Genomic DNA, 23,934 nt, shown 5'->3' on the forward strand with positions numbered 1-23,934 from the left:
TAAAAAGAAAAAAAAACACCAAGAACATATTTACCTTGTATTCGTCCTGCATCAGGAGCATTCCAGGAGCTTGAAATTTGCGACGACATACGGTGACGTCATCGCTATAAATGAAATGTGTAACATCTGCAAAAGCGTAGCAGCACAAACGAAACTTTTTGCAGCACAAACGAACGGTACCATTTTGGGTCCATTTGGAGGAAAATGGGGGGCTGGGTGACGTCCTCGCTAGAAAATAAATGTAGAATATCTACAAAACCGAAGCAGCACAAACGAATTTTTTTGCAGCACAAACAGGCACAAACGAAACCGACTATTTTCCTTCAATTTTGCGTGGGCTGGGGGGCCAGCTTCACGCAGGTGCGAATTTCAAGCTCCTGGAATGCTCCTGATGCAGGACGAATACAAGGTGCATATGTTCTTAGTCTTTTTTTTTCTTTCTTTCTTTTTAGCTTTCAGAAAACTTTCACTGCGGGAAATGGCTTTTAGTACGAGGATATTTCTGTCATTATGTTTTTATCGTGCTCATTGATTAATTCCCTTGTTATTAATGTCCAAAGTCCGGCCCGCGGGCCAAATCCGGCCCTCGATCAGATTTCATACGGCCCGCAGCTTCGGTCTTATAATGTATTATTTATGGACCGCTTGCACTGTCCAACTGAATCTAAAAAAAAAAAAAAAAAAAAAGAAACTTGAACCTGTAATTCCTCCTATTACCAAAGGGTGGCAGCACCACCCCTCGCCGCTCATTTCTGCCATGGCGACTGCAAAGAAAACGAGGACAGTTGACGCTTTCAAGAGAAATGGGAATTACAATACTTGCTCGTTGAAAATCAAGGCAATTGTGTTTATCTCATTTCTAAAGACACGCTTGCCTTGTTTAAGCATTTTCACCCCAAAGAGACACTAGTAGACTCAACATGGCATCACGACAGCGATTCTTCACGCGGGGCTGGCTGTGAATCAAAATGAAATAAAAATGAAATATTGCTTAATATTAAACATTACGAAGTGGCCATGTTAATACTGTTGATGTTATAAACCTGTAGACATGACACAAGCTATTACTTTCTGAAAGATATTGTAAATGACAAGAGCAAAACTCACTTGTTTTAAGTTTTAATAACAGACACATTTGCATTGCTTATAACTCCTGTTTAAAATGTTCATGAGGCAAAAATAATTTTAAACTCATGTAAATGTGAAGTATTTCAAACCGTTTGTTCAATGTTATCTGACTCTTCAGATATGAATGAAAGGCAGAATTTGTGTTTTTTAAGAGTGGTTCACATCTGCCTGAGTGGCTTATATTTGGTCATTTTGTCATTTGAAAAATAAAGACAATTGTGACAATGAAATTTGTTTTATAACAGTGTGTATTTGCATGAAATGTTTGTCGTTCAAAAATGTCTGAAAAAACTATTGGCCCCCGGGCCCCTTCACTTTATTAAATCTGGCTCTCCTTGCAAAACGTTTGGACACCCCTGCGCTATAGGTGTATGCACAATTGCTCCATTTCAACCATGTTGCTCTTATTCATTCTTTATTCACTGCTCTTATTTATTCATTGTATGTGCTTTCTTATTTTTACTTTTTGTATTGTTTACTTCAATGTTTTGTTTGTCCGTGGACATTGCACACTTTTGACCCGAATCTGGTGTGGGGGGCGTGACAGCAAGCGTTTTATTGCAAGCGTGTCAAGAATAAAATGCATGGATTTACATTTTACATTGTAAGAATTCTAACATTTTTATTTCCTTCAAACTAGGTACTGTATATTTGCCTTAGAAATTACATATTTTTTTAAATATGAGAAATCTTTATAATTGTGCGTTTGCATTTTTGTGTAGTTTTCCTAATTTATATAATGAAATTTCTGTGTATAGAATACACCTTTACTTGTATAACTCTTTGTATTTTGACATTTTTGCAAATATTTTCTACTGCATTTTAGCTCAATGCAGAAAGTAAATAAGCAACACACAAAAATGTTGCCACAAGAAGCATGTATTTCCTATGGTTTCACTTTATATATCCATCTGTTTATTTTCTCAAACATAAAACTGTTAAAGACCTTTTCAAAGAAGAGGGAAGGGCGTTAGCGCCAGCTTAGCCAGTCCATCTTTTTTTTCTTTTAAATCCTTTTTTGTTTGCATCATCCACAAACTATCCTGCCGGAAGTCTTCCCTCTCCCCATAATCCTTGAGTCCTGTCATTGGGGGGTGGGTGGGGTGAAATGCTTGGCTATGATTTTTTTTCTTTTGTCCCAAATGATGCGTGATTGTCAAAATGGGAAGCCGCTTGTAAAATGTAGCGAATGGAAGGCGGGCTACCAATGTAAACAAGTTAGCGTGGTGCAAAGCTAATCCGGGATGTAAACAAATGCTGTAATACTTCTTTGTTTAACACTGCGGCTCTGAATTGACACTTAGGCGGGGGGGCAGGAAGAACCGTTACGATAAGCCCAAAAAAAAAAAAAAAAGTTGCCTCTTCTTTTCTCAGTTCAAACAAAATCTCAAAATGGCAGTCCTGTTTCGCCCGTGGCGTCTCGTGATTGTCCATTCTAGATGTACGGCGGTTGTAAGGAAGGATGGCAAATGTGTGAGAAGATGCTCACGAGGAAGAGGAGGAGCCTACGTAGCGGTCCGGGTAGGACCAGGAAGCAGTTGAGTGGGTCCAGCCCCTCCTCTCCTTCTACTAGCCCGACCCCTGCCCCCACTCCATCACCCTTCCTCTGTGGTTTTCAGAGCAGCAGCACCTGCAGGCAGAGGTGACCCCCCCTGGCCCTCCACTGTCAGAGGATGATGCAGCAGCGACACAGGCGCTGCCCGCCGCCGTGCACCGAGGGAGGGGGCGTGACGGGGGCGAAGTAAGCGTGGACCTTGATGTCGGGAAGGTGGGCCTGCGCAAACGTAAACGTGGCAGAATGAAAGCCTTAAAAGACAAGCTTGCGTCAGCTATCTTCCCCTGTTGATCTTTGCTGCCACCTAGTGAAAGCTTTGCAGTATGACACCTTTGTAATTCTCATGTCAAGATAATATGACAGACAGGTCGTACCCGGATGCGCTTGATGCCGGCCCGCGTGACTTGCTGGCAGTCGTACAGCTCGATGCGCTCCAGGCGGTGGCAGCTCTTCAAGTGCTCCAGGGTGACGTCGGTGATGAGCGGGCAGTTGTCCAACTCCACCACGCTCAGACGCTCCTGGCCGCAGGCGCTCGCGCTCAGTGCCCGGATGCCGTCGTCCGTGATCAGCTCGCAGTGAGACAGAGACTGCGGAGAGAGACGCCTTTTAAACGTGTGGTTCATTCAAGGAAAGGAAGGAAGGAAACATAGGAAGGGAGGAAGGAAGGATGGGACAAGGATGATGTATTGCGGGGTGTTGAGTGTATAATCTTGAGGGAGTCAAAACTTGATCAGAATAAGGTACAAAAAAGCAAGAAACAAAAAAAATATACAGTGTGATGTTTACCAAAGCTTGCAGACGGGGGCAATGGATGGACAGCTGAACCAAAGTGTTATCTGTCACCTACATCAAAAAAATACAATTAAAAAATAAATAACAACAACAATAAATAACTCCAACAAAATCCATAAAAAAAAAATCAACCCAATCATGTTGGCACGACATCACAGCTCAGTTGTGAATTCTCTTACCAAAATACATTCTTCTAAGTCCATTTTTTCAAGCTCGTGGCAGTTCTGCAAAGAAGTGACAATCCAAGTTATGGATCGGGGTGAAGAAGAAGAATGTTGATATTGGTGGGGGAACGCACCCTGGCCAGCACGGTGAAGCCGGCGTCTGTCACGTGGGAACATCGAGCAGCTTCGAGGATCCTGACAAGCGCAGAGGCAAACAATCAATTGACCAATCAGAGAAAGAGGCTCGTCCTGAATCGTTATATCGATGCTCTTTGGGCCCTCAGATTTTTGCCTGTTTTATCTGGACTTGTTTTTCTAGTCTGAGGGATTTAGGAAGTTGTTGGAAACATGCATTTCTTTTTTACTTGAGTCGAGGACAGTTGAGTCCCAGTGCGATGAGGGAGGCGTCCGTGATGTTGCCGCAGCCCGACACGCAGAGGATCTGCAGCTTGTGGCATCCTCGGCACAGACTCACCAGACCGTCATCAGTGATTTGCTAAACAGAAAACACACAACTTGAATATAACCGGTCGCCTCGCTATTGTCTTTTTTTTTTTTTTTTTTTAATTACCGTGCACGACTGCAAGTTGATGGCGGTGAGCTCTTGGCAGTGCTTCTGCAAATGTTTCAAGGCGCTGTCGTCCAGCTAGAGCACAACACAAATATGTATATATTTTTTTTATATAAAGAAGCACCCGTCCATCATTTTGCCGTACTTGTGTGCAGCCTCTGAGGAAGAGTGTCCGTAATGCAGCGCAGCCTCGAGAAAGAGCGTCGATGCCGTCGCGCGTGATCTGGTCGCACCAGGACAGATTCAGCGTCTCCAACATGCGGCAGCCGTCGCTAAAATGCACACATTGCGTGTTATTTTTTTTCATTTTGGGATGATGAATGATGTGGCGTACCTGAGGGCCTTGAGGGAATGGTTGGTGACGGAGACGCAGGAGGTGAGGTCCAGATGTTTGAGTTTGGAGCAGAACTTGCTGAGGCTGAGGCAGGTGCTGTCTGTGATCTTGGTGCAGCCGTTCAGGTTCAACACTTCGATGTTACGACAGTTCTGTGCAAAAGTTCTAAAACGCGGCGATTAGTGCGTCAAAAGGAAGCGCACTGATGTGAAAAGTGCAACGGGAGCTCACCTCATGGCCGCGTCGCCCACGCTCAGGCATCCCCGCAAGCTGAGCTGCCTCAGGAAACCTCCACATCGCTTGGAGATGTTCTCCACCACACGGCCCTGCGAGGAAAAAAAACAAACAAAAAAACGGATCCGCCGTGATGTCGGGGTCGCCCGCTACAACACAATGAGACGATTCCGTCTCACCTCGATGTCCGTTTGGAAGTTGAACAAGTCGATCTTCTGCCAGTTGCTGCCGTCCAGCGCCAGAACATTCCAGGCCTTGCGGGCACAGATGAGGACAGCGGCCTGTGAAAAGTTGGCCGGCAGGCGGCGGTAAAGTGGAACTTTACAGCCGCGCTTACCTTGGAGACTTGAGCACACCGGCAGAGGGTGACCACGTCCAGATAGGAGAATATTCTGAAAAAAAAAAGGAATCAATTAGTGCATGTTTAGCAATTAGCCCAGCTAGCTTTGTTTACATATCACAATACAAATACTCTTCTCGTATTTAACGATTACATTAACTATCACTGCTTGCAAATATTGTGATTACATCAAAAATACACTCTTTTGCCCTTTTTCGTTCCTTTTAAATGTAAACGCCGAGAAGAACAATCGGATGCAGTCGAGGCACTCGCACAAACTCATTAACACAAGAGGCAACAATAGGGCTCGGCTACTCAATCCATTAATCTTCTAATGAGTAATCTCCGGCGGTGCTGAGGGAGGCAAGGCCACCGGGACACGCACGCACGGACGCACACACACACGCACGCACACACACACAAACACACACAATCCGGCGATAACACACAAGCAGAAGAAGCCTGCAGGTGGCAATTACAGCGGTCTGGTATCAGGACCCTGAGGACCATCTGGGCGGGGCATGTCAGGACATGTTTAAGTACAGCAGCAAAGCAATTATTTTGGGAAGTAACAATTCCAACAGATATAAAGATGGTCGATGAGCAGGAAGCAGGAATGTAGCATTTCAGGTGTTTGCCTTGCAACCAGACGCTTTTAACTGCCCCCCCCCCCCCACCGCCTAATTGTGCTTAAGTACACCCTTTTTCCAATTCTCGGCCTCCGGCAGAACATCATTTTGTTGACAAACACCCGCTTCGTCGAGCGTGGCAGTAAACGAGCGAGCGCTGGCCCTTTAGCGGAGGGACGGTTGCCATGGAGACTACAGCCCGACTTGATTTTGGGTGGATGCTGAGTCAGTTGCAAAATAACCGCATGGCTGCCAGAACGAGAGGTGAGGCGGCCTTTTGCGCGGAGCTCGGCGTAGCCGTGGCAACGTGTGATGTGACGCATCAATGATCTGGTGCAAACAAACTGACCCACAAACGCCAAATACAAGTGCTGTGCTGATGAGCTCAGAGGAGCTGGCAAATAGTCATTCTGATCACAAAATGCATTATATTGCCCCCTGGTGGGCAAACCAGAAGGAGCAGCATTTAATTGATCCTGAGTAACATTCTATTGAATGATTTCATCTTATTGCGCAATAGTCACCTACACCACAACATCAGGAGGTTACCCGAGGTTGCGTCGGCCATCTTATGACCACCTTGGCTGGACGTTCCTGGCCTCTGGCGGCGTGCACTTGACTACCGCGCGAGCGATCACAAGGCAGCGTTTCGCCGTTCAACTTTAGATAAGAGGCGAGACAGGGCGACGCTCGCCTTGCATAACCATTGTTACCCCGCCACGCTCGTGCTGGTGGGGCACCGCTGGGGCTCGCAGCGGCACTGCGGACTTCCCCACCAATGGAGACGAGCTATTTATAGCACATGCAGCCACAAATGCACGTTAGGTTTGCATATAGGAGCCCTGGAGCTTAAGCGTAAAAATGTTGCCGTGCGTTAAGTTGGATACGCAAGTCTGAAAAATGGGTCAGTAACATCTTTAGAAACATTCAAAAATAACAATATACACATCAATAAATGAATAACAATGCGGTCCTTTCCAAAAGGTTCATATCCAATAAATATTTTAGCAAGTCCCGGGTTAAAAACCTTTCTGCCTGAGATGGGGTGAGTGGCCACTTGTTGCTTGGCAGATTTCACCCGAGCACAACAATTTGACACATTAAAAAAAAAAAAATGCACAAATTGAGAAACTTCAATGCAAATTGAAGGGTGTGTGTGATACATTTAGTAAAATTACAAGGGGTACATTGTGTGCAGATACGTATGTTGTGAAGTGGTAGAGTCATGATCTTACCTAAGCAGGAGCTCTTTGGGGAGCTTCTTATTGATGGGGGCTTCATCACTGCTTGAGAACACCTGCACGGGCACACACACACACACACACGCACGCACACACACACGCACACAAGACACACGTCAGCATCGTTTTCCTGCAATATGATCATCATGTGATTGCTTTTCACAGTATCACTGACACGCTTGTCTCCTTTTTAGTCTGACGCGGCAGCCATCTGCTGAGGATCAGACACACAAACAGCACAAAGAACACAGGCAGAACATTCTTGATGATAAGGTTGTGTCGGGGCTAATTTGAATAACGCCCACGCGGGCCAACTCCCGTGGGAAATGTGGGAAAGGTGCGACGGGGGAGTGAGCTTGAACGGTCGATTGAAATTTCCCTTTATCAATCAAGCTTGCTTCCGTGAGGGGCGCTCAGGTGACATCAAGTGTTGCGCCGTGCCAGCTCTCCGTGCCAGCTGAGCGACATTCCCAAGCAGGGAGTTCCTGTTTTGTGTCGCTGATTTGTAAACGGATAATACAGCGGCACAAAGTAATTCGTCGCCTTCGGAGATAGACATCGAAACCTGGCATTCAGTTCTCCTGCTCAGAAAGTAGGGCCCAAGACTTACTTGTGCAATCACTAACAAGCTAATGAGCAGATGACGGGAAAAGGTCAAGTAGCATGGAGCCATCGCCAGGAGTTAGCTAGCACCAGCTAATTTGAGAGTTGGGTCCTGATAGATTTTGATGTGTGTACAATTTTATGACATATGAGCAAATATTAGCTTGATGTGTATAGAGGAGACGGTTGTCGCGTGTACGAACAAAACGAATTGAGTTTTGTTGACAACTCCAATTGTTGTGCTACAGTGAGCCAATTTGTTACATGTTATGCAAAATATTCACTATTGAGTGTGCAAAGGAGAGCAAATGAGCTTTTGTTGACAAAGTCTACATGCAGCCCACGCACGCATTTTGTTGGTCACTGATTTTGCACCGTGCGTGTATTGTAAAATATATAAATGCTGGTTGTTATGACAAGCTGAATATGTAACCCTGCGCCGACCTGCACACCCCCGCCCTACCCGCTGGGAGCCGGTCATCTGAGGCGACAGTGGCCGTCGGGCTGGGCCCTCTTATCGGTTGTCCCGAGCTGCGCGTCGCCGCTGTTGACCGACCCCGTAATGCCCACGACCCCCACAGTTGCCCTACCTCGAAGCGGCTCTTGGTGATCCCGTTCATGTCTGCGGCGTCCCTGTTCGCGAGCCGCGTCGACGCCAGCCGAGCCGCCCGGCGGTGCTGTCTCTGTCGCCGTTTTATTTTCGCGTCGCGTCGGTGTCGTTACCGGTGGACTGAGGTGCTGTTGCTCCGGGAGCCGAGCTCGATGGCTCCTCACGCCCTCCTCCGCTTCTTCGTCGTCGTCCTGGTTGTGGTGTGCTGCCAGCCGGGCGAGAGGCTGCCTGGTGCAGAGGACGACGGCGGCGTTGGAGGTGTTCCGGGGCGGTCGCTAGCGTCGCAGCAGTCCGGCGGCTCCCCAACAGCTGGCCGTCTCATCGCAGGAGCTACAAAATAACAATAATAACATGGACGCTTCGTCAAAAAGTGACTTCACTTCCGCCTCTTCCCCTTCCGCGACTTGCCCTTTAAAAGGCATCAAGAAAAACTTATCGACTTGAACACACCCAAAATAAAGAGAACAAATAGATCCAAAGTGTTTATAAACGTCTGCATATTTGATTCATTTGTCAAGAGTGACACGAAACGTACGTCGAAGGTTGTTTTGATATATTTCCACGCTATCGAGGAAGTGGGAGGAGTCCCGTGACGTCATCGTCGAGAGACAAGCCCGCGTGGCGGATTTGTTTTGATTACTGCATTTCGTCTTTTTTCAACGAATTTGCATATTTACACGCTAATATCTTAATAGTAATTATGATGAGTCCATTCTTGTATGTACGTGACTTTTTAAAACAAATTTCTATCAATATATGTGATTTATTTTATAATTTCCAACTGAAATGACTGATTTGCGTTTCTTGCGCTCTTACATCATGGAATTACTTTTTACTTTTTACGATTCGAATTTTATGCAATAATTTTTACTCTGTTTTATAGAACAGATGAATGTTAATTTTGCCCACAGCATGCATTGTGCACATCCAGGCAGTAGGTGACTTTTTGAAATTAATTTCTATCAGTATGTGATTTATTTTATAATTTCCAACTGAAATTACTGATTTGTGTTTGTTGCGCTCTTACTTAATGGAATTACATTTTACTTTATACGGTTAGAATTTTATACAATAATGCACATTTGATTCTTTTTTATATAACAAGATGAGTGTTAATTTTGGTCACATCATGCATTGTGCATATCCAGGCAGTAGGTGGCAGCATAACTTTGACTCATCATTTACATGGTCGTGTTGAAGGCCCAGCCTAACAATGCCCTCTAACACTTCATCGCTTCCAATTCAAGGCTTCACAAGAGTGCTTCAAAATCTACTTTAGTTGTACGTGGCCACAAATACGCCTTACACTCCGGTGCAGAACTTTGCGTCTGGCCATTTGCTGAAGTCTTTGCGGTGCCTTCAGGTGTCACCTTTTCGCCGTGACCTCCCAATCTGTCTTCCCAAGACTTATTTATCTTTGACAGTCACAAGGTGATGTTGCCACGGCGACCAAATCATCCTTCCTTCTTCTGACCTCTTCTGACTTCCCGTCGGTGACTAAATTGTGCGACTGGGTGTGCGTGCGCTTCCTGCCAGATGACACACTTGTGCCGAAAGTGGCAAAACACAATTCTCACCTGCCTCAACCAAGTTACGTCGGGTGTGAATCAGTCTCATGTCATCCCGTTTATCCATTTTTATTTTTTTTGATGACCACCAAATTGTCTGATGGCCATGAGTCATGCTGTCAAGTGCTCTTCATTTTTTTCATTATAAATTTCAACAGTAACCTTGATATAAAACATCCCTAAGCCGCTGTGATTTTCCATAAATGGAAGCCAAATGTAAAAGCAGGTTGAAAACTTTTAAAGGGCGTGCAATAATCATGCAGGGAATACTTGAATCCACATCGGACTCGCGGAAAAGTGTGACTTTTCACAGCCGCTCTCCATCTGCTTACCAACCGGACCCTCGGCCTCCTCCTCCTCCTCCTCCTCGTCATCCTCATCACGGTCCTCCTCATCCTCATCACACCTCCTCCTTGCTCAGTCTCACCTCTGCAGCTTCTGGAGGAAGTTGAAGTGACTTACGGCGTTGCTTTTTCAGAGCAGAAACAAATCTTTCAGCGAGGAGAAGGATGCTGGGCTTCCTTGGATGCTTTGCTTATCTTTTGGTGGCTTCTGTTGTCAATGCAAATGGTAAGAGAGAAAAAGAGTTTCATTCTGTTTGAAATGACATTTATAGGAAAAGGAATTACTGACATTACTGTATACAGTGTGCCTGTCCAATTTTCTTTTCAAATTGAATGTTGGTTAAAAATGAAATATGGTTCGAATTTGAAAAGTAAACCTTAAACTTTTATTGAGTGACAATATATATATATATATATATATATATATATATATATATATATATATATATATATATATATATATATATATATATATATATATAATTAATTTAGCTATCCATCCATCCATTTTCTGAACCGCTTAGTCCCCACGGGGGTCGCGGGCGTGCTGGAGCCTATCCCAGCCATCAACGGGCAGTAGGCGGGGGACACCCTGAACCGGTTGGTAGCCAATCGCAGGGCACACAGAGACAAACAACCATCCGCACTCGCACTCACACCTAGGGACAATTTGGAGTGCTCAATCGGCCTACCAAGCATGTTTTTGGGATGTGGGAGGAAACCGGAGTGCCCGGAGAAAACCCACGCGGGCCCGGGGAGAACATGCAAACTCCGCACGGGGAGGGCCGGAGGTGGAATCGAACCCGCACCCTCCTAAACTGTGAGGCGGACGTGCTACCCAGTGCACCACCGAGCCGCATTATTATTATTTTTTTTTAATATTATAAATTAATGTTATTTCAATTATATCTAATTATATAAATAATATATATATAGACATGTATGTATAAAACATATTTGGGGCGGCGATGTATAATATATATAAAATATACTTATGTAGGTATTTGATGTAGAAATCTTTGAATCAACTTAAAAAGTGCTTCATAATTGTGTTATTTTTTTTCATAATGTCTGTTTTTGAGCCATGAAAAGCGTAATAAGTTCATATTTGTATTGCAGGTCGAGTGTTTGTGGTGGAGCTCGGGAACGCGTCTTCCAGTTCATCGTTCAGTGACGCCGAGCGGGCTTGCGCCTCCCGGCGGGCCCGGCTAGCATCGACCTCGGAGCTGAGGCACGCCGTCATGGAGTGTTTCTTCTCCTCGTGCACCCGTGGGTGGCTTTACGGAGGCTCCCTCGGGTAAGAACCCTATTGACCTTTCGCTTTTCCACCTGACGGGAAAATTATGTTCAATATTGGTCTCACTTCTGACGTGAGCCATTAAGTCATTAACGGCCAACTCGGCGCTAAAAGGGTTCTGAAGGCCTCGGGGCAGACAGACAGATGACACCGGGAGGTGTGAAACATGGTGAGGACGTGTCAAGCCAGCACTGCCGGGAAAAATGCTTGCTCAGACACCATTTTGGGCTCCACTTACATCAACGCACGACAATGGCGGCGTCACTTGGTAAATTTGTAGAAAATAACTTTTTTTAGTTTTAGTTGTTGGGCGGTCCACCTCGGAATGAAAATGGCCCACACCATCCATCCGTATGACATCATCGTCCAGGAACCAGGAAGTTGCCGTCTCCTCTATGTTGACATTGAAATACGTAACACAATCTAACAACTGTCTCCGAGTTGGCAAACCTTTGCTGTTGGCATGCCAACCAACCACAACACACACACGAAACGACACCCAAACTCGTCTTTCTGATGGCCGCTTTTGAATTTTTTCCTTATAAGCCCATGTTGACAAACTCCTGTTAGCGTATGACTCACAATTTCTCGCCATTGCCAACGATTAGCGACGCCTTCGTTTGGAGAGGCGGGAAACCGTTCTCCTATCAGGAGACCGATTCCATGTTTGACATTGTTTATTTGCGCCTGGGAACGTCAACTCGCGGTGCGATAAAGACTCGCCACATTGCCGGGCTGATATGCTAACAAAATGTTTGCGCAGGGAAATCCGCGAGTGAATGTTTGCATGGGTCCGACGTGCACAGGAGCAGAATTAACCCAGTTTATTCTTCGGAGAATTGTATTTAAAATACTTTACACTTAATATTGTAACGTGGCATTGAGAGAGTCGCTCATATTTCGTCATACATTTGAGTAAAGAAGGATTTACGTCATTTCAGCACCACCGTGTGTAGCTACGTAGGCGGCTCGCTAAAGGCCGTGGACGTGAGGACGGAAAACGCCACGGGCGACTCCAGCAGCTCGAGCGGATTCTGTATCAAAGACAAAGGTCAGTCAACGAATCGGTCAATGAATCGGTCAACGAATCGGTCAACGAATCGGTCAACGAATCGGTCAACGAATCGGTCGACTCGAGCAAGAACAGAATGTTCTGATGCTTTTGTTTTTGTTGGCAACAGGCGTGGCGTGCGGAGACCCCCCTTCCTTCCCCAACGCTCGTCTGCAGGGCCAAGGCGGTTTTGAGTTGGGCGACGAACTCCTCTACACATGCGTGCCGGGATACGTCATGCCCAACGGTCACAGCGCCTTCAGCTTGTTGTGCGACAGCTGTGGCGAGTGGTACGGACTGGTCCAGATTTGCATCAAAGGTACAAAAGAGAAAATAATGAAGAGCTGCTATTTTGTTCTGTTTTGGGACCTTGTCAGTGACCCTCCGCCCAATTCCTGCTCTTTGAGCGGACAATGTATCTCTTGTGAGTCTGGATGAAAATGGCTGCCGTGGCACCCGGGTGCGACATGCCGTGCCGTGGCCCGATTTACGGCCAAGGTAGAAGAAAAAGAAAGCGCTCGGGAAGCTGCAAGCATGCTCGGTCTAAACTGAGCTTCACAGAAAGAGTCAGTCGTTGATTAGATTGTGTAAAACTGATTGTGTTCTTGCAGACTCAACCGAGACTCACGTGGATTACGATGACCAGTTCACGTACGCCGATGCGGACAATCAGAACGAGGACGACAGACCCGTAGAGGTTCACGAGATCACGATCCACACAGAAGAACCCAGGGACCAGGAGCTGCAAGAAATCCACTTTCAAAGAGAAGAAGTGGATTCAAATCTGGATGGTCAGCATGAGATGGAAGTAGATGCCGCGGAAACAAGCGATAAGGAACGAGGCGTGGTGGACACCGCCGAGGACCCGAGTTGGGGGCAGGAAGTGGTGACCACGGCGTCCACAGACCCGCCAGGCTCCATCTTGACCCAAAAACACCTCTTCTGGTTCCCCTCGGAGACCTTCCAGCAGGAACAACACCCGGTTTCCGTGGACCCGGTGACCACCACTCAGCGGACCTCCAGCAGCCAATCCGAGGAGAACCTCAACAGTGAGCAAGAGAGTCTCACTCCCCATGTCAGTCAAGTGGAACAAATTCCAGTTGAGCAGGAAGAGCTGGACCACCAAGACCGCTACGAAGACCACGATCACTATGATATGGGCGAGCATGAGGAGGTTCACTACGGCAGCCGGAACGACAGCTCTGAGGAACGTGGTGTCCATGAGGACAGCAGCCATCTTCAGGAGAATGTTTCTGAGGAGCATCCGGACCGTGACGATCACGAAGAACCATACGATGAAAACGAGCACAACGGCGATCACGATGAACACTATGACCACGAACGAGATGATGATGAAGATATTGTGCATCAATATGATCATGATGATCAGGACCATGAAGAACGAGATGATGATGACGGCAACGATCATTACGATCACAACGAACACGAAAGCGATGACTACAACCTGGATAACGACGAGGGCAGGCGAGACGGCAACGACAGCCACGCCGAACACGATAGCCATTCGGAACACGACAGCCGCGAAGACGACGACGACCATCATCAGCATGTCATCTTTGTCGAAACCGGCCGGAATGGCACCCGGGACCACGTGGGAGCGGCGACCACCACAGACGAGACCTGGCTGGATGGACACCCGGTGGCCGCCCACCCTAACGAGGTCGAAGAACTCATCCCTGGCACCAGCGTGTCGGAAACACCAGAATCTTTAGAGACCGCCGCCCCGGACAACCCCGCCTCTTCCTCTGATACCCTCGAGGACGACACCCAGCAGGTGGTCCCCACCCATTCGTGGCTCCTGGACCTCACCCAGCAACCCTTCCTGGATCCGGCACAGGGCGGCGACACCTCAGCCGGGGCCGCGGGGGAGCGCGCCAACTTGCCCGGTGAGGCTGGTGAGAGGGGCGAGGTGGAGGGCGAGATGGGCGAGACGGTGTGCGTCGGGGACAACTGCCCACCGCCCAGAGCCTCACGCCGGGGCCCCACCGTGGCGGCCATTATTGCGGCGGTCTGCGTGGTGGCAGCGGCCGTCATATTGACCGTGTGGTGCTACCGGCGGCGACAGCAGAAGAGCTCGGCGTACAACATGAACGGGAAGGGACAAAGCACCCAGCACATGGAGATGCAGCAGAAAGTTTAAGGGTGGGGGAGGGGCGGTATTAAGAGACAAGTCGGACCACGATTTAAAAACCACAACAGAGGAGGGCCGCGTCGAAATGTTACTACGGACTGAGGTCGTGACCTCCAAGGAGGCTTTTGCACATTGTGGTATTTTGCCCGCTTTTGTTGTTTTCTTGCTGTTGCTATGTTTGCCACGCGCGTCTATTTCCCCCCCGCCCCCCGTGCTTTACGACTTCGCTTTCAAGCGGAGTGTCGAGCAGTCGTAGAATTACAGATTAGCCGTCTGAAATGACTGACACGTAGTCGGTAATGAAATATCGCAATTTGCCGTCGTGATGATGAATGTAACAAATGCTATTTACTTGTTGGTGTGATTATTACTCACGGTATGATGTGTGCAATCGTGGACATGACGCTGTCAATTCGATCGCTGAGTTCAAAAAGTGTACGGCGTCTATTTCTGGAAATTGGGGGGGGGGGGGGGGGGTGCAAGACGGACGTCATTTTCATCATAAATCAGCTCAGTTTTTAAGATGGCGTCTTTGTGTCCCGTTGGCTTGAATAAACTCCCGGAACGTAAAAGTCTGCTTTATTACATCATACTGTTTTTCAAAGCGTCACCCATAAAAATGAGAAAGGACAAAACACGCTCACTTGGGAGGGAATTTTCCACTGTGGACATTTTAACGGGTGCGTGTGACAAACTGCACCGAGACTCGATGTTCAAACACGATTCAACACGTGCGTGTGTGCTTGCTCGGACTGCAGCCGCCCTCACAGCTAATCGTCTTTGTGATGACGACGATGTAAACCGCGCATCCGTCACTTTTTTTGGGGGTCATCGAAGACACCTCGGATCTTTCGGCAACGGCTTTTATTGTCAACCGATTCACAGCGGAGCCGTTCATTCAAGTAAGAGCAAGTATAAAAATGTCATTCACCCCCACCCCCCCACCCCACCCACCATATAATAAAATGAGGCTGGAAAAGATTCTTTTGTAACAACAAATTTCAATAAATAAATGCTGATGTGCTTTTGCTTTCAGGGTGAATTTTTGCTAATCCAGAAACTCATCTATGAATTCCACCACCTCACCCTGCGGACAACACACAAACATAAAGTCAATTAGATTCAGGAAATGTTTGTATAAATAATAGAGGACATTTATATCAAGCAGTAAAAAAATAAAAATAAATTAATAAAAATATGAAATATTTTTTTTATTGTATTATATATTAAAAATAATAGCTAGTGCTATTTTAATTATCATTATTTTAATTTACTGTAGATTTGATGTTAAGAAAAACATCACAGTTAAAAATAATACTTAAGTGATAATTCATTATGAAACTATTTTATTTATAAATTATACAATTTATAAAAAAATAATACTTAAGTGATAATTTATTATAAAACTACTACTTTATTTATAAATTATATAATATTTATAAATATTTTTTAAATTATCAAATGAATAAATGAATCACTCCTGTATTTATTGATGGCTGATTTGACGTGAGCTGAGATTTGCTGCGACCTGGTGGACACTTTTTACATTGCAACCTCGCAAGTATAAAAAACAAAAAGTCACCTCATCATCGCTGGCAAGATGCTTTCTGGCGAAGTCCACCATCTCATTCTGCATGGTGGTCTGATTGTAGTAGCGCACCGCCTCCTACACAACACATGACGTTATCAACGTTGCAACTATTGTCGTCGTGAGTGTTTGACGGACCGCTCTGGGCTGGAAGTCTTCGTCGGTGAGCTGCCACTTGTCCTTGTGGAATTTATAGTAGACCACGTTGTTCTTCATCACCTCGTCAGTGGGGTCGAAGAGCAGGTAGCTGGTGGCGCATGGCACCGCGTTCTTCAGATCCTTCACTGCGGGCACAAAATGGACGCTTAAGCACCGACGCCATGGAGCAGAACTTGAAGCATCAAGACCGAGATGAGCAACTCACGCTTGTAGTACGCAAACTGTAGGTAGTGGTACATGGTGGCCACGAACTTGTCCACCACAAATCCCCCCACCACTGGAGTCAGGTCGCTCTCACATTGCACTTTTCTCTCCAGCACTTCCGCGTAGTGGTCTGGAGAAAACAAGAAGAATAAAGGATCAAAAGTATCGGGACAGATCAAGGCGAAGATAGATATCTTCAAATGACTTACCGGCAATGTTAGGGTAGAAGTCTTTGAAATCCTTGATGTCCCGGGGGCCCTCAGAAGCGGCGAGGCACTCGTCGTAGACCTTAAAGAAGTCTCGCAAGGCCAGCTCCATGTCAGACACGGACGTTCTGAAGTTCTCGCCGTTGTACGCCCGCACGGCGCGAACAAACAGCATCTTTAAAAAAAAAAAACTTTGTGAGGAAAGGATGCTGGTCAAGTTCAAGCATCGGGGTGATACCTCGTAGGATTTGGTCTCCAGGTCTTTAAGGTGCTCCTCGGCCCCTGGCAGGCTCTTGTAATAGGCCATGTTCTTCTGCATCATCTCGTCGTTGGGGTGTTTGAGCAGGAAGGTGTGAGCGGCCGACACGGCCTTGGCTAGCCTGTCGCTCTGATTGAAAACAAAACCATATTTCTTAAGTTAGAACAAAATTAGGGCCCACGGATGAACACCAAAGTGGGTGGACATTTTTAACATGAAAACATATCTGTCATAACAACATAATTGCATAATTAGGTTTAATGATCTACGCCCTTTTAAATGTTCTTAATAAGCAAATTAATTGAATGTTTTTGGAATGTGGGAGGAGGACAGAATGTTTTAAGAGAATGGATTCTTTCCAGACAAATTAAAGTACCTTGTACTCCATCATCCCCAAAACTGTTTCACCTCTAGGAGACAATCAAAACAATATTGTTTCAACCCTCAATTGGTCTCACCTTGAAGTAAGCGTACTGCAAGTACCGGTAGGGATCCCTTCTCTCAAACTCATCCATGGTGTCCCGGCTGGGCATGGACTGCCTGAAGGCGGGTAGCCCCTGCTTGCATCGCTTCAGACATTGGGCCCTCAGGAGAACATTTGCAAAGGCTCGCAACTCAGGGAACTCTGCGAATTTGTCCTCATCTTCCCGGCGCGCCGAGCTGCAGTTGAGGTTACAGAAAGCTTCGCTGTCTCGCAGCAGCCGGTAGAGGCGCAGGGACACCTCCAGGTACTCCACCGCGTCCCCCCATTTCTCATCCGAGTACTGGTCCAGCGCGTACTTGTAGGCCGACTCCAGCGGCATGAGTTCGCTCCTGGGGAAGCTTCTGAAGCTGTACTTCTCGTACTGGCAGTGGACCGAACCGAAGCCGAAAAGGAGCACCAGAAGGGATAGCACTGAGGGTGCCATGTTGTTTATTTGGGAGGGCCGACTCGGTTACACGTAGCCGGACCGAATCTCTCCGCCCCCAGAGGAAGAAGAGTCAAGGCTCCCGGAGCTGCTCCTCCCCAAAATCAAAACTTTTCACTTTTTTTTTTATCGTTATGTGAGAAAATCAAGAACCAAACACAACATGGCGTTATTATTAGAAAATTGCACAAAGTTACCGTCTAAAAAAAGGCGGACATGTTATTGCTAAGCAGAACCAGGGTGAAACCACATTTCTGTCCCTCCCACTGCCACGTAGCGACCTTGGTACCAATTCATTTCCGTTCCAAAAGTTCTATAATTACCCCAGAACTTACTTTGTCACGGGCGAAACCATCTTAAGACGCGATTTCCCACTTACAAAACAATTGCACTGTAGTTAAGTTTAGCAAATAGCGACGTAAATCCGGAAGTACTTGTAGGTATGTGCGTGGGTACGTGGAGACCCCTACCACGTTGACACTTTGCCGAGGATCTACTGCGCATGTGCGATACGTGTACCCCGAAAAAAGGCTCGCCCATTAACGCCTGGGGGATTTGTCAAGCTCGCGTAGATAAAGCAAGGCTAAAACTAAAAGTAGTCAGAATAAAAAGTAACTAAAGGGTCTTAAGCGTGGGTTTTTAATACGTGTCTGAATCATGATAGAACCACTTTATGCCAATCTATTAATTTTAATACGTGGCCATTCGCAAAAAGCTGTTAAACATGATAATGTAAGCTTTTATTTTTGGCTGCCGAACCGGATGTTGTGTTGGTGACGTTTAACTTGACTGCGTTTCTTAAACAGCAGGGACCGGTACGGCAGAACTTTCGGTCCAACTCTGCGCAGACTGCTAGGAAGCCACCCGGGGAAGAAAGCAAGGAAAGAAGGACATCATCAGGAAGTTTTTGCCATCTCCTCAAAGTCGATGCACATTTTCAACAAAATGCAACCAGGCGTTAACGGGTTCGGATGTTTGGCGATTCTGGTGGCGCTGGCCGCCTGCAGCGCGCCCCTGGCTCCGTTAGACGATATCGTGATCGAAAAGACTTTCGTTCCAGAGAAGTGCACGCGCGCCGTCAAAGTTGGGGACTACGTCCGGTACCATTACAACGGAATGTTCCCGGACGGCAAAAAGTTTGACTCCAGGTGAGCCTGCACGCACGCGCAGTTCGTACACCGTGAGAATTTCTTTCGGCTTGTGGGTTGGTACCAGAGAGCCACGCAGGCAACATTTCTGAGCTGTGCTGGGTGGGGGCTCACATGCTCGTAAAGAACCCAAATAGTACTTAAAAGGGAAATAAGTGCAGAATATGCACTATACACTACTTTTATTGAAAGCACTTACTGAATGGTCATTTTAAATATTTGAACAGAAAGCCGTTCAGGCCTGCTTTGCCCTGTCCAGGCTCAGGTCCATCCAGGACTAGAGACCAAATTGACTCCCTCTTTAATTGAACTTAAATGAGTTGAATGCCCTTTTTGTAGTCTTCATTTAGTTTGCTTAATTTGAACAAAAGTGGTTCAAGTTCTGTTCGCTTTGTATCGTCATGATATTGACAAATGTCATTTTGTGTTGCAGTTACGACCGTGGCAGCACCTACAATGTATTTGTGGGGAAGGGTCAGCTGATCCAAGGCATGGACAAAGCTCTGGTGGGCATGTGCGTCAACGAGAGACGGCTAGTTAAAATCCCGCCGCACCTCGCCTACGGAAAGAAGGGATACGGTGCGTTCAAAATGCACGTGGTATTATGTAGTTCGTATGTTTCACATCCGTATGTGTGTTTCAGGCGACATCATCCCGGCGGACGCCATCCTCCATTTTGACGTGCTGCTGCTGGATGTGTGGAACCCCGAGGATGGCGTGCAGATCAACACCTACCACACTCCCGCCATCTGCGCCCGCAAGGTGGAGGTGTCAGACTACGTGCGCTACCACTATAATGGCACGCTGCTGGACGGGACGCTTTTTGACTCCAGGTAAATCGGATCGTTCGACCACAAAAGACGTCACAAAAATGTGAAAGTGGTTGTTGACAAAACCGAAATTTTCACGGCAGCCACACCCGCATGCGGACGTACAACACCTACGTGGGCATTGGCTGGCTGATCTCCGGCATGGATCAGGGCTTGCTTGGGATGTGCTTGGGCGAGAGGCGCATCATCACCATGCCGCCGGCGCTCGGATACGGCGAGAACGGAGACGGTCAGTGCGGCGGCACCTTTAAAAATTTGGTTCTCCGTATTTCTGTGAAAGTCACATCCAAGTTGTTGTCCATCAGGTAGCGACATCCCGGGTCAGGCGTCCCTGGTGTTCGACGTGGTCCTGCTGGATCTGCACAACCCCAGTGATACCATCACCATTAGCAACCAGCAAGTGCCTGACCCATGCCCCCGGAAGTTGGTGGAAGGAGACTTTGTGCGCTACCACTACAATGGAAGCCTCATTGACGGAACCTTCTTTGACTCCAGGTGAGAAGCTGTGAGAGGTGCACCTCTCCTGGACAGCCACAAGATGGCAGCGTGTGGACAGGATGAGTAGGGGAGCGGAATTGCATGCTCCGATGGTTTGAAGCAAACAATAAAATAAGCACAGACTATAAAAATCTCTTGTCAGGGTTCCGATATTTTCAGTCAATGTGTTTTAATGAATTATTTCGTTTTTGCAGCTACTCTCGCAACCACACTTATGACACCTACGTGGGTCGTGGCTACGTGATCGCCGGCATGGACGAGGGACTGATCGGCGTGTGCATGGGTGAGCGGCGCACCATCACCATCCCACCACACTTGGCTTACGGCGAAGAGGGCACCGGGTCCAAGATCCCCGGCTCGGCAGTGCTGGTCTTCGACGTCCACATCATCGACTTCCACAACCCGTCGGACGGCGCCGTCGTGACGGTCACGAGCAAGCCGGACACTTGCGACAAGCTGACTAAGAAAGGCGACTTTGTCAAGTATCACTACAACGCCACGCTCATGGACGGAAGCCCCCTCGACTCCACGTGAGTGATTCGGTAGAAATTTAATCCAAAGAATTAAAGCACAAAATAATCATTAATTGAATTAAGTGATTATAAAGTAGAAATGTAATCCAAAGAATTAGAGCACAAAATCATCATGAATCGAATTAACTGATTATAAAGTATAGAAATTTAATGAATCAGTAAGCAAAAGAATTATAATTCTCAATTGTTCGAACAACAATAATTCCACTCACCATTCTCATTAAAACAAAATGATGTGGTCTCGAAGTTCTCTCGATTGTAAAACTCAAAAAATAGTAAAAAGTGGGATAAAGGAGACAAAAGGTGTAAAATGCTATTTAGGTGGAATAGGTCGAGCGATCAATTGACCTCGTTCCAAAAATACGAATTTGGTTAAAAAGACCTCTTGGGTCGGGGTGACATTTTCTCAGGCAACTGACATTTTCTCAGGGATGCTGTTGTAGCTTCATCCTGTTTTCATATTCCAGCTACATCCTGTTGCTCCATTTAGCATGGGATCGCAGCCTAACCCTTTGTCCTTACTCAACTCAATACACATTTAGTGCATCTGTACCATCTAGCCTCCACGTTACTTGACACAGGTCTCTCTCTGTTTGTGATGCAAGGCACAACTACGGGAAGACGTACAACATCGTATTGGGCGTCAACGAGGTGGTGCCCGGGATGGAGGAAGGAATGTTGGGAATGTGCGTGGGCGAGCGGAGACACCTCGTCGTCCCGCCGCACCTCGGCTACGGAGAAGACGGAGTTCGTGAGTTTCACGCACAAAGCACCCAGTGCGTCTACAGATTGCCAATTCAGCACGGAAGCTAAAGCTAAGTGCTAACATACTTCTAGTTGGCGAGGTTCCGGGCAGCGCGGTTCTTGTCTTCGATATCGAGTTGATGGAAATGGAGGACGGACTCCCTGAAGGCTACATGTTCATCTGGAACGAGGAGGTGAGCGGCGACCTTTTCACCGAAATGGATAAGGACAAGAACGAGCAGGTGGAACCGGCCGAGGTACGTCACCCAAAGATGGCCGTCGTATTTGGAAGCGGTCGTTTTGCATCCGCTGATTGCTCTTTTGTCTCGCAGTTCACCGACTACATCCTGCGGCAGGTCAAGGAAGGCAGAGGTCGCCTGGTGCCCGGTTTCGACCCGCAGCGCATCATCGACAACATGTTCAATAACCAGGACCGCGACGGCGACGGTAAAATCACAGCTGCCGAATTTAAGCTCAAAGCCGACGAAGCCGCCTCGCATGACGAGCTATGATGGGACTCGCAGGCGGCGGGGAAGCCCAAGGGTTTCGGGGAGGGTCGAGTGTCATCTCAATTGTGAGATTTTACGTCAGGGTGAAGAAGCTTTCTCAATCCGGGATCGTTTTAAGGTCCTGAAGGCCGTACGAAATTCATGAAAAGAATGTCCTCTGACAAATACTGTAACTGTTGGTTCTACGTTTAGTTTGTTTTGTTTACAAAAAGTGCGTCAGTATGTTTGAGTGTGTGTGTGTGTGTGTGTGTGTTTGTGTTGTATGTGTGTCATTGCCTCTATTTTACAATGCAAGTACCTACTTGGCTCTAGTCTATAAGAACAATTTTAGTCCTGAAACGAGTTGGTACCGTGCGGCGAGAAAGCCAATCATATCACTCCATTATTCATTAGTCATCGGATTTTCTATGTTTTGTTTTAACCTTGTCTACTTTTATTATTAGTGTGTCTTAGGTGTATGTATGACAATTGGTAAGTGTTAGGTTCTGAGCCCCCCCGCCCTTTTGGACCCACTTGAACCAATCATGCAATTGGTGCAATGACTGATGACTTGTGTGTTTTGTTGGTTTGTCTTTTATATTTCAAGAACAAAGTCATAATATCACTAGAATAAACACAAAATCTGAGGTCAAAATGTGTCTTTTTGAAAGAAGTTGTAATATTACATGGATGACATAATACCAGAAAACTCCAATTACAAAAAAAGGTCATAATAGTGCTCAAATGTATCAAAGTGTGTTAAAAAAAGATTTGTTGGACAAATAAAATGTCAGGGAGACGAAACGTGTCTTTTTGTATCCTTTATTTTGTATTTTATTATTCAATTACAGGGCTCTGGACTCGGACTCGGGGACTCGGACTCGGTCGGCCTCGGTCATTTTTGCCGGACTCGGACTCGGTGCTGATTTTGACCGAGTCCACCGAGTCCGACAATAAAAAAAAAATACGTTCAATTTTATTTTCATCATGCTGCTGAGAATGCGCGTAGGATTACTGTCCACAGCCCTGCTTACGATCAATGCGGCCACGTTGAGTTGCACTTAGGCTAATGTTTACATTATGTACTGAAGTGAATTTTGAACTTTATGCGTATCTGTATGTTGCACTAGATGATCCACTAGTAGCAGTAAGACTATCAAACTATATTTGCTGTACAGAGAAGCTTTAGTTTCAGTAGTGTATAAGTACTTAGTAGAAGACAGAAGGGCCAGTTGTCCGTGACCAGGGAGAATTCAGTTTCAGCAATGTGTGCAATCCTATAATAAGGTAAAGTGGCTGTTGTCGTCCATCACCAACAGCGCTGGTCAAGATCTCCTTTTTAGGACTGAAGTAAGCTAGTAGATTGAAAACTACAGCTGTTACCCAAAGCCGTGACATCAGCTTCTTGTCAGGTATAAAAGCTACGGGCCTGACAAGAGGGGGGGCTCTCGTTCCAGGGTTCGTTCGTTCCAGGGGGGGCTCGCGCTAGCGCGGGCTCGCTCGCTCTCGCTCTCTCTCTCTCTCTCTTTTGTGGAGGGGGGCTTTTTTACATCCATGCCTTGGGCCACTCAACTTTTTGGAAAGACTTCACTCTGACATCGGTTGAATAAAATATTTTCCCAATCAGCCGTGGTCCCTGAAGTGCTCATTCGTCGGGAAACAGCCACCGATCACAGAGTGTTTTTTGAAGACCAGCGAAGCAGCAAAAACCATATACCACAGTACCAATGTCAAGGATGATTGTCACCCAGTTTAT

General features: G+C 46.7%; 4 protein-coding genes across 4 annotated transcripts; 2 read left to right on the forward strand and 2 right to left on the reverse strand.

Moving 5' to 3' along the window:
- Positions 1-1,989: 1,989 nt before the first annotated feature.
- Positions 1,990-8,808, reverse strand: fbxl2 (F-box and leucine-rich repeat protein 2). Its single transcript, XM_049750203.2, has 15 exons — positions 8,737-8,808; positions 8,182-8,531; positions 6,983-7,044; positions 5,116-5,170; positions 4,958-5,032; positions 4,776-4,870; positions 4,545-4,709; positions 4,356-4,482; positions 4,211-4,285; positions 4,005-4,135; positions 3,774-3,834; positions 3,655-3,699; positions 3,470-3,526; positions 3,058-3,270; positions 1,990-2,902 (listed from the first exon to the last, which is right to left on the reverse strand). The coding sequence occupies exons 2-15, from the start codon at positions 8,209-8,211 to the stop codon at positions 2,795-2,797; spliced, it is 1,299 nt and encodes a 432-aa protein (XP_049606160.1). The 5' UTR covers positions 8,212-8,531; positions 8,737-8,808; the 3' UTR covers positions 1,990-2,794.
- A 1,158-nt stretch (positions 8,809-9,966) lies between these two features.
- Positions 9,967-15,583, forward strand: susd5 (sushi domain containing 5). The gene is made up of 5 exons (XM_049750108.2): positions 9,967-10,339; positions 11,233-11,410; positions 12,352-12,461; positions 12,592-12,780; positions 13,073-15,583. Exons 1-5 carry the CDS (start codon positions 10,279-10,281, stop codon positions 14,620-14,622), a joined length of 2,088 nt encoding a protein of 695 aa, XP_049606065.1. The 5' UTR covers positions 9,967-10,278; the 3' UTR covers positions 14,623-15,583.
- An 11-nt stretch (positions 15,584-15,594) lies between these two features.
- Positions 15,595-18,442, reverse strand: crtap (cartilage associated protein). Its single transcript, XM_049750261.2, has 7 exons — positions 17,488-18,442; positions 17,009-17,158; positions 16,774-16,945; positions 16,566-16,694; positions 16,340-16,485; positions 16,196-16,279; positions 15,595-15,700 (listed from the first exon to the last, which is right to left on the reverse strand). Exons 1-7 carry the CDS (start codon positions 17,935-17,937, stop codon positions 15,662-15,664), a joined length of 1,170 nt encoding a protein of 389 aa, XP_049606218.1. The 5' UTR covers positions 17,938-18,442; the 3' UTR covers positions 15,595-15,661.
- A 270-nt stretch (positions 18,443-18,712) lies between these two features.
- fkbp9 (FKBP prolyl isomerase 9) lies at positions 18,713-22,982 on the forward strand. The gene is made up of 9 exons (XM_049750169.1): positions 18,713-19,085; positions 19,519-19,664; positions 19,729-19,918; positions 19,999-20,144; positions 20,221-20,410; positions 20,608-20,943; positions 21,552-21,697; positions 21,784-21,947; positions 22,023-22,982. Exons 1-9 carry the CDS (start codon positions 18,865-18,867, stop codon positions 22,200-22,202), a joined length of 1,719 nt encoding a protein of 572 aa, XP_049606126.1. The 5' UTR covers positions 18,713-18,864; the 3' UTR covers positions 22,203-22,982.
- Positions 22,983-23,934: the final 952 nt, after the last annotated feature.

Source organism: Syngnathus scovelli, chromosome 19, assembly GCF_024217435.2.
Source record: "Syngnathus scovelli strain Florida chromosome 19, RoL_Ssco_1.2, whole genome shotgun sequence".
In the NCBI taxonomy this organism is placed as follows: domain Eukaryota; kingdom Metazoa; phylum Chordata; class Actinopteri; order Syngnathiformes; family Syngnathidae; genus Syngnathus; species Syngnathus scovelli.

What these genes read in the sequence shown, in the direction of transcription:
- fbxl2 (XM_049750203.2), bottom strand. Translation starts at nt 8,211, where the DNA reads ATGAACGGGATCACCAAGAGCCGCTTCGAG. An exon ending in CCCAAAGAGCTCCTGCTTAG is followed by an intron (nt 5,171 to 6,982) that starts GTAAGATCATGA and finishes TTTTTTTTTCAG; the next exon opens with AATATTCTCCTATCTGGACG. An exon ending in GGTGTGCTCAAGTCTCCAAG is followed by an intron (nt 5,033 to 5,115) that starts GTAAGCGCGGCT and finishes TGTGCCCGCAAG; the next exon opens with GCCTGGAATGTTCTGGCGCT.
- susd5 (XM_049750108.2), top strand. Translation starts at nt 10,279, where the DNA reads ATGCTGGGCTTCCTTGGATGCTTTGCTTATCTTTTGGTGGCTTCTGTT. An exon ending in CTTTACGGAGGCTCCCTCGG is followed by an intron (nt 11,411 to 12,351) that starts GTAAGAACCCTA and finishes ACGTCATTTCAG; the next exon opens with CACCACCGTGTGTAGCTACG. An exon ending in ATTCTGTATCAAAGACAAAG is followed by an intron (nt 12,462 to 12,591) that starts GTCAGTCAACGA and finishes TGTTGGCAACAG; the next exon opens with GCGTGGCGTGCGGAGACCCC.
- crtap (XM_049750261.2), bottom strand. Translation starts at nt 17,937, where the DNA reads ATGGCACCCTCAGTGCTATCCCTTCTGGTGCTCCTTTTCGGCTTCGGT. An exon ending in TGCAGTACGCTTACTTCAAG is followed by an intron (nt 17,159 to 17,487) that starts GTGAGACCAATT and finishes GTTTTCAATCAG; the next exon opens with AGCGACAGGCTAGCCAAGGC. An exon ending in AAGACTTCCAGCCCAGAGCG is followed by an intron (nt 16,280 to 16,339) that starts GTCCGTCAAACA and finishes TGTGTTGTGTAG; the next exon opens with GAGGCGGTGCGCTACTACAA.
- fkbp9 (XM_049750169.1), top strand. Translation starts at nt 18,865, where the DNA reads ATGCACATTTTCAACAAAATGCAACCAGGCGTTAACGGGTTCGGATGT. An exon ending in CTACGGAAAGAAGGGATACG is followed by an intron (nt 19,665 to 19,728) that starts GTGCGTTCAAAA and finishes TGTGTGTTTCAG; the next exon opens with GCGACATCATCCCGGCGGAC. An exon ending in ATACGGCGAGAACGGAGACG is followed by an intron (nt 20,145 to 20,220) that starts GTCAGTGCGGCG and finishes GTTGTCCATCAG; the next exon opens with GTAGCGACATCCCGGGTCAG.